The sequence below is a fragment of the Geospiza fortis genome, unplaced genomic scaffold, assembly GCF_000277835.1.
Source record: "Geospiza fortis unplaced genomic scaffold, GeoFor_1.0 scaffold241, whole genome shotgun sequence".
NCBI classification, from domain to species: domain Eukaryota; kingdom Metazoa; phylum Chordata; class Aves; order Passeriformes; family Thraupidae; genus Geospiza; species Geospiza fortis.
In genome coordinates, this window is record NW_005054491.1 from 422,915 (window position 1) to 431,542 (window position 8,628).

Here is an 8,628-nt window from a genome sequence, read left to right on the forward strand (position 1 = left end):
CCAGCCCCCGCCGTGCCCCGCGTGGCCCCGGTGCCGCCGAGAGCCCCGGTAGACCGGCATGGCGCGGCCCGCCGTGCCCAGCTCGCAGAAAGCGCTGCTGCTGGAGCTCAAGGGGCTGCAGGAGGAGCCCGTGGAGGGGTTCCGGGTCGGGCTGGTGGACGAAGGGGACTTGTACACCTGGGACGTGGCCATCTTCGGACCCCCGGACACCCACTACGAGGGCGGATACTTCAAGGTGAGCGGCGGGGAAGGCAGAGCAGGCGGTGTCGGGGATGTGCTGCGTGTTTTGGGAAGGAGATTCGGAAGGGGTGAAGGGAGGTGTCGGGGTCGTGACAGAGCTGCTCCCAGGCTTAGGGGTGAGTTGAGGGAGAGTTGGGTCTTTCACTGGACACCTGGGGGTCGCTGGTGCTTCGGGGGGGTCCTGGCAGGGAGATGGTGTGCAGGTGGCTGCTGCCAAACTAACGAGGGTCCCATTATGGGGGGCTTCAACCACCCCCCTGCCCCCCCTGGACAGCGGGCTCCAGGTCACTGAGGTTCTCTGTGCTGGAGGGGGTCAGAGGCATTGTCACCAGACCAGGGAAGAGATAAAAGTCCCCCCAGTGCAGCCAGAGACAGCCCAGGGTGGGAGCAGGGAGCTGGGTTAGGGAGGGAGTGTTGTTGCTGGGTTTGGGGTGGAGGAAGGTGTTTGTCGGCCTGACTGCGCAGTCCCCCCTCGGCGGGATGTGTGTGTGCTCTTCCCAGGTATTGTGCAACCTGGGGTAGCTGTTTTCTTCCTCTTTCTCATCCTCCCTCCTCCGTGGAGCTGTTGTGTTTTCATCCTGTTGCTGTCAGGGTGTGGATGCACAGGGTGACTCACCCAGGGTTAGCTCTGTTTGTTTTCCTGACGCTTCAGAGCCACGTTTCATCTCTTCACTGAAGTGAAGGGATTTTTTCCCCACAGCATTTTGGCATAAAACCCTCTGAACTCTCACCCTTTCAGCCACTCATACTCTTGTTGTGTGCTTGAGAGCTTCCAAACTCAGCGCTGAGGGTGCTGGTGAGACCGTGCATAAGAGGAGAGCAGAGAGGCCGAGCATTCCCCAGCCTGTTTGTACACACAGGGTGGGGTTGTTGCTGTCCAAGCCCCCTTTGGCATCGCTTTGCCTCGGCTGGTTTTGTTCTGATCCCCTCTGACACAACAAAGGGGATTATTCTGCCGTGTTCAGCTGTTTGGCCAGAGCCCAGCACGGGGCTGAGTGTCACTCCACACACACAACACGGCCCCCACTGCACTTTTCCCTCTTCCCACCCCCTGTCCTGTGCCATGGATTTTTCTCAGTTCATGTACAAGAGAACCCAGTGTCTGGATTTCCTTTTACATGAACTGAGGGAGCAAGAAGCGTTCAGGGAGTTGTCATGTTGAGTCTTGATCTGGAAGTTTGCTCCCAGGGCCTGGAAAGAGCTGAAAGCTGAATCAGTCACTGGGAATTTGTGCAGCCACACAGGGAGAGGCTGCCCCCATCTTTTTGAATTCCTGGTGCTGGTGGGTTGGGGCAGCAGCTCTGAGGACTGTGGGATGTTGCTGTAGGTCCCTGTGCCCCCTCAGGCTTCACTCAGGGAGCCCCTCTCTGCCCAATCTCAGCCCTGTGGGTTTGGCAGCTGTGGGAGGAGCTGCTGGTGGCTGAGTGTCCCTGCTGGAGCCTTGGGCTGCAGCCTGAGCTTCATGTGATTTTATTTTTAGCCCCCAAGCTGTGCGTTGCGGCCAGTTTGGACTGGGTCTCTTCTCAGCAGTGACAGGCTATTTTTAGATTTGGTGTGTTCATCAGAGCACCAAACACCTGATGCTTCCTTCCTGTGAGCTCTGAAGAGTAAACAGCCGTTCCTCCAGTGGCACAGCCGTGGTCTGGGGGTGCCCCAGCCTCTCTGCCTGGCTCCGTGTGCTGCTGTGGGGTTTGTGCTGGGTGCTCCCCCTGGTTCCTCTGCGTTGGAGAGCACTGGGTTAGCACCAGAGGGCCCTGCTGGACAGGGGTGTGGGCAGGATGGGGGGCAAGGAGCTGCTGCTGCTCACAGCCCCTTTGCTCACCCCACTCTGTGTGGTGAGAGGTTCCCCCGTGTCCCTGTGTCCTGCCCACAGAGCTGCCTGGTGCAGAGGCTCTGTCCCAGCTGGGCTTGGCAGAGATTCCTTTTTCCCATCGCTGTCAGAGGCTCTGTGGTTTCCATCCCTTCCTTCTCACAGGCTGGTGTTCACATCTCCTTATTGTTCCCTCACAGGCTCGTCTCCGCTTCCCCATCGACTACCCCTACTCTCCTCCTGCCTTCAGGTTCCTAACCAAAATGTGGCACCCCAATATCTACGAGGTAGGTCCCCTGGGACAGCAAGGGGGCTCTTGGACAGCCAGTGGACACGTGTGCCTCTGTTGTGATGGCACTGGATGCAAATGCCAGCCTTTGGCACTGGACACACAGTGCCTGGCACAGGGAACATCACTAATGAGCTCACTACAGCCCTTTGCTGTCCCAGAGCAGGTTCCAGGTCAGCCAGGCTTTGCAGGGCTGGTGGCTCCCACGCTTGGGGACATTGTGTCTGTGCCAAGAGTGACTGCAGGGTGAGCAATGTGCCTGGCCCTGGGGCCCACATCAGGGGCACAGCCTGCTGGGCATTGGGCAGCCTGACCTGCGCAGAGCTGGCAGTCATGGGGTGCTTATCCACTTTTGTGTCCCTCTATGGGACTGAAGGGACAGCTGGGGACACCTGTGATGGTGTTTGCAGGGGTCTTAGGATGAGGGAAGAGATGAGAATGTTGACTTCATGTTTCAGAAGGCTTGATTTATTATTTTATGATATATATTATATTAAAACTATACTAAAAGAATAGAAGAAAAGGTTTCATCAGAAAGCTAACTAAGAATAGAAAATGAAGGAATAATAACAAAGGTTTGTGACTGACCGAGACAGTCCGGACAGCTGGGCTGTGATTGGCCATTAATTAGAAACAATCACATGAGACCAATCACAGATCCACCTGTTGCATTCCACAGCAGCAGATAATCATTGTTTACATTTTGTTCCTGAGGCCTCTCAGCTTCTCAGGAGGAAAAATCCTAAGGAAAGGATTTCTCATAAAACACGTCTGTGACAGTCGCCTCACTTGGCTTCAGCCAGAGGGAAGGGCAAATGAGGAGATCCTGGGGCAGCAGCAGCTCCTGAGGATCCTGTTTCTCTTGTGCTTTCAGACAGGTGATGTGTGCATCTCCATCCTGCACCCGCCCGTGGATGACCCGCAGAGCGGGGAGCTGCCCTCAGAGCGCTGGAACCCCACCCAGAACGTGCGGTGAGGCCTGGGGGGGTGGCACAGTGGGGACAGGAGGTGCTAGGGGGGTGCTGAAGGCTCTCAGGCTGTTGGATTGGCTGAAGAACAGCCAGAGCTTGTGTATTCTTGGGTTGCTGTTTGATAATTGCTGCCCCGAGATGTGCAGGGTGTCTCTGCTTTGGCCCGCACGGCTGAAGAACGAGTCTGGACTCTTCACTTTTCGGTCTTGAGGTTGTTTATTAATTCTTATCTATAAAATTTTCTTTCTGCCGAGCCGAGATCTGCTCAGCAGGGCAGCCACAGGCACTCTGACCGCCCCTGAGGTGGTGTTGTCTTTTTATACTACAAACTACGTATAACATATTTACACTTAATTCCCAATACCTATCACCTGTGTTAGACAGTGCACTTCTACTCTAAACCAATCCCAAAGTGCCAACATCACAGCAGAAAATGGAGAACAAGAAGAAGAAGAAGAAAGGCTAGACATGCCCAGATTCCTCCATCTTGTCCCCATAACCCTCATACCAAAACTCCTAAAATCTACATTTTCACCCTGTGATTATTTTATTATTATACTATTCAAACCTGTGTGACTTTCATGTCCTCATACAAAGTTGGCAACTTGCTTCAGGGGTCAAAATCAAATCCCCAGGTGTTTTGGGCTGTGTGCCAGGGTCTCTGAGCCCCCTGGCAGGGTCCTCAGCAACCCTGGACACCTGGAGGGGTGTACTGAGTTCTGACAGTGTATAAGCCCAACAGCCCATGTACTGCTGTCCCCTGCCCAGCCTGCTCCCCTTTGCTGGGACCTCTCTTGCTGTGGACAGCACAAGGCTTTGGGCTGCTGGCACTGCTGGGGTGCTGCTGAGCCACCTCAGCTCTGACCTGCTCATGTTTACCCACACCAGAACCATTCTGCTGAGTGTGATCTCGCTGCTGAATGAGCCCAACACGTTTTCCCCAGCCAACGTGGACGCCTCGGTGATGTACCGCAAGTGGAAGGAGAGCAAAGGGAAGGACCGGGAGTACACAGACATCATCAGGTGTGTGCTGAGCCCGGGCCTGGCAGCCCTGGCTGTGCTGGGATGTAGGAGTGTCGGGGGTAGGACGGTCAGGATGGATGCAGACCAGAGATCTCTGAAGCCAGGTCGTGGAACTTGGGGTTTATTGCAAAGGGCCAAGTGCAGGGCCCTGCTGGGAGCTGCCAGCCACAGCTCAGAGCAGGACTGAGAGAAGAGAGGGGGAGAGAGTAAAAGGGGTAAGAGAGTGAGGTTCCCATTACAATACCATAAATCTTCTTCTGTGTTGAATATTCTGATTCTCACAAACCAAGCTAGTACAAGATACAAATCCTACAGCATTTACATACAGCCTATAAGAATCATGACATTACCATACTGTGTTACATTTTAAATCCTAAAAACTCCTCTTTGGGCCCCTTCTGCCAAGCTGTAGGGTCTGCTCTGACCCTTGGGCCTGTCTGCAAGCTGAGGGTGTTGTTCCATCAAAAGGGGATTACCTTCAGCTGGCCACACCATTGTTTTCCTGTTGTTCAGTAACTGAGGGATCTCAAAGCTTGCTTGCATTTCAATCTCACTTATAGTTTCTATATTCTCAAAATCTTTTGCCAGGCAATCATATTTATAAGGCTTTCCTGTTTCATCTTGCCCAACACTGGGATCCTGTGGGACACGGGCTCTGGAGGGCTGTGGTGCACAGCTCTGTTCTCACCTCCCATTTCTCACCCTGCAGGAAGCAGGTGCTGGGCACCAAGGTGGATGCTGAGCGGGATGGAGTGAAGGTCCCCACCACGCTGGCTGAGTACTGTGTGAAGACCAAGACTCCAGCCCCAGATGAGGGCTCAGACCTCTTTTATGATGACTATTATGAGGATGATGAGATGGAGGAGGAAGCAGAGAGCTGTTACGGTGACGAGGATGACTCCGGCAATGAGGAATCTTGATGACCCTCTGGCATTGCAAAACTTACTATAAACTACTGAATTTTACCTCAACTAGAACAAACTGGTTTGAATTTAGGATCTGTCAGCCCTGAAATGAACTCTCTACCTCGCAGGGAGACTGTTCTGCTGTTGCAAAGGAAATCCCATCACTGTCTTTTAGGAAAATATAAACCCCCTATTTTATAAAGTTCCAGGGGGCAGGTAGAGAAGGGGAAGCTGTGTTGGGGTGTTCACAAAGCCACAGAAACTGAGGTGCTGGTGGCTCTGCCTGGCTGAGGAGTGACAACAAGGCCTGGTGTTGGCTGCCCCTCATTTGGGTCTGTTCAGCTTCTCTTCAGCCCCACAGGGTAGGAGCAGTTTGGGGCACTTGTGGGGGTGGTGAGTGGTTGCTTCAGTGAGGGAACAACATGTGCGTGCTGTCTTGGCTTTCAACACCTTTTAGGGTTCACCCTGCAGCCATCTGGGCTGCCCCACAGGACCCTTTTGCCTTCCCTGCCCATGATGCTGGAGCTGTGCTCACAGGGAGAAGGGCACCAGGGAGGACTTGCCCAGCAGCCACCAGCACTGACCATGTGGGGATGATTTGTTTGTGGTTTTTAACTCGCTGGGAGGGATGGGGTCATGCTGAGTTTTTCTGCTTCTGTTTGTTGGGTGGTTTTTTTTGGGACACTATTTAATAAAGTTCTTCCAGGGAAGTGTTGTGATGCACGAGTGAGGTTCTGCCCAGGCTACAAGGGATTTGTGTCAGACATGGGCTGGCATGGAGCAGTGGGTGGGTGGGTTGGCTGCTCTCCTGTGGCAGCTGTGGGTCTCACAGCTCTTTCCACCTTGCACAGTGGGCAGGAGGGTCTGGGCAGGGTTGCCTGAACATCTCTGCCCTTCCTGGGCAGCACTCAGTGCCTCTGCCCTGGAGCTTTGGCCAGCCCTCAGTTGTGCCTGGGCCAAACCCTCCCGAAGGTGTTTGCCTTCTCCCTGCTCTGCAGCAGACCTGCCTGGGCAGTGCCTGGCTGTGCTCACTGGTAACTGAGGGCGCCCCACGGGTGCCCAGGGCTGCTCTGATCCCATTTGGGTGTGTCCTGAGCTCACAGACTGGAACTGGCTGGGACATGTGAGCTCAGGAGGCTGCGGGGAGCTCCCCAGACTGTGCTGAGCTCCCAGCCCGGGGCTGGGGTGAGCAGCCTCGGAACCAGGGCAGGGCCAGGCCCTGGCAAAGAGCCTGCCTGGAGCTCCTGCCCCTGCTGCACAAAGCTCATCAGAGGGGTAATGAGCAAAACTTCCCTGGGCTGGAGTCGTGCAAATGGGATCAGGGCTTGAGTGACACCTGCGACTGCACGCGGCGAGGGCATGTGCTTTATTGCCTTAGGAAATGAGGCTAAAAGGTGAATAGGATTATTGTCGCTTTATTCAAGCCTGGCAAACGGCTTCCAAGGTCACCCAGCACGGAGCAGCAGCAGCCCTGGCTGTCTGCTTACAGCCAGCCTCTCCTTCCTTTCCTGGGGGACTGCTGTGTGCACCCCAAATCTGCATGGCTGTGCCCTTTGCTGGCTCTTTGTGACCAGTTCCCATCCCAGATCATGGGTGCCATGGGTGCCATACCCCCCGAATTTCTGCATCACAAATCCCCCCAGTGCAGGGGGAGCCCGGCCAGTGGATGAGGGTGGGAGGGACATGGGGAAGAAATGCTCCGGCAGGAAGGAGCTGGCAGATCCCTGTGGATCCCCTGGTGGGGACTGGCGCCTATGGCCCCATTGTTTTGGCTTTTCCTGCCCCCCTGCCCAGAACCCCACGGCTGACTCAGACAAGAGTTCACCTGGGGGATGGAGAAGAGTTGGAGACGAATCTGCTGTCCTGCAGAGGCCTCTTTGCCCAGCTGCCTTGTTGGTTTTTGCCTGCCCAGCCCCTCAGAGAAGCCTGATTTATCCCAGTGCTCTGCAACGGCTTAAAAACTGTAAAAAATGTATATTTTATGATTGGCTTTTCGCAAATATTCAAATGAATATCATATGTGTTGTGTTAGAAAGTTGTGGTGTATTAACTCTCTTAAGTAGTGTGGGAAATATGGTTTTGGGTTATAAAAAATGTTAAAATAGAAACTATGCTATGTAGGATACTTTTTTTCTAAAAGAAAGGACTCGCAGTGAGATGGCAGCCACAGGACACCTGAATCTTTCACAGAAAGAGAATTTATTGCCCCATTATCAGGAGAAATGAACTTCTTCCCACCTCGAAGGTGATGTTGGGATTCAGAGAAAGAAGTCGACGATGACCAGACAGAATCCTGTATTTGAATGGAATTTATGCATCATGTATGAGATGTATGAATATGCAACAGGCTGCTGTTTTTAAGGGTTAATCCTTTGTTAACGGGTGTTCTTCTTCTTGTTCTGTTTTAGGTTATACTTTTTTTAAAAGAAAGGACTCGCAGCGAGATAGCAGCCACAGGACACCTGAATCTGAGGACATCTGGGGGTCCATCCGAGCGCGTTCCCAGCAGCTCAGGGGGCAGCGGGGCTGTCCCGAGAGCCGGAGGGGGCTGTGGGACAGGGCCAGGTCGAGCTGCTCTGTCCTGGCAGCGGTGTCCCCGCAGGAGCCATTGTCCCATTGTCTGTGCCGGACTCCCCGCGCGGAGGAAGCGCTGCCCGGTTTCCTTCCCACGCGTCCCGCTGTGCCCCCGGGAACCGCCGGGAACCTCCGGTACCTGCCCGGTGTGAAAAACGCCCAATCGCTTGTTTTTAAAATTCTAAGAGTTTAATAGGAATAAAATGGTTATAAAAATAGTAATGTAATTAGAGTAAGAACAATTTGGACAATTTGGATTAGGACAATATGAGACAATAGAATCAAAGAGTTACAGATGTCCGGGTACCTTTTTCTGGGCAGCACGAGCCCGAAAAAGGACCCACATTAACAGAGGATTAACCCTTAAAAACAGCAGCTTGTTGCATATTCATACACCTCATACATGATGCATAAATTCCATTCAAATACAGGATTCTGTCTGGTCATCGTCGACTTCTTCCTCTGAATCCCAACATCACCTTCGAGGTGGGAAGAAGTTCATTTCTCCTGATAATGGGGCAATAAATTCCCTTTCTCTGAAAGATTTAGGTGTCCTGTGGCTGCCATCTCACTGCGAGTCCTTTCTTTAAAGAAAATTATCTTTTCTATTTTGACATTTTGTTATAACCTAAAACTATATTTACCACACTACTTAAGAAAATTAATACAGCATCACTTTCTAACACAACACATATAATATTCATTTGAATATTTGCGAAAAGCCAACCATAAAATACATGCATTTTTCACACCGGGGACCCGCCTGCCCGAGCCCCCGCTGGCTCCCCCGTGACTCTGCCCACGCGGCGCCACACC

General features: G+C 53.1%; 1 protein-coding gene across 1 annotated transcript; it reads left to right on the top strand.

The window, feature by feature from the left end:
• Positions 1 to 8: 8 nt before the first annotated feature.
• Positions 9 to 5,939, top strand: CDC34 (cell division cycle 34). Its single transcript, XM_005428538.2, has 5 exons — positions 9 to 235; positions 2,251 to 2,337; positions 3,214 to 3,311; positions 4,199 to 4,333; positions 5,043 to 5,939. The coding sequence occupies exons 1-5, from the start codon at positions 59 to 61 to the stop codon at positions 5,251 to 5,253; spliced, it is 708 nt and encodes a 235-aa protein (XP_005428595.1). The 5' UTR covers positions 9 to 58; the 3' UTR covers positions 5,254 to 5,939.
• The last annotated feature ends 2,689 nt before the right edge of the window (positions 5,940 to 8,628 follow it).

What these genes read in the sequence shown, in the direction of transcription:
- CDC34 (XM_005428538.2), top strand. Translation starts at nt 59, where the DNA reads ATGGCGCGGCCCGCCGTGCCCAGCTCGCAGAAAGCGCTGCTGCTGGAG. An exon ending in ACGAGGGCGGATACTTCAAG is followed by an intron (nt 236 to 2,250) that starts GTGAGCGGCGGG and finishes GTTCCCTCACAG; the next exon opens with GCTCGTCTCCGCTTCCCCAT. An exon ending in AACCCCACCCAGAACGTGCG is followed by an intron (nt 3,312 to 4,198) that starts GTGAGGCCTGGG and finishes TACCCACACCAG; the next exon opens with AACCATTCTGCTGAGTGTGA.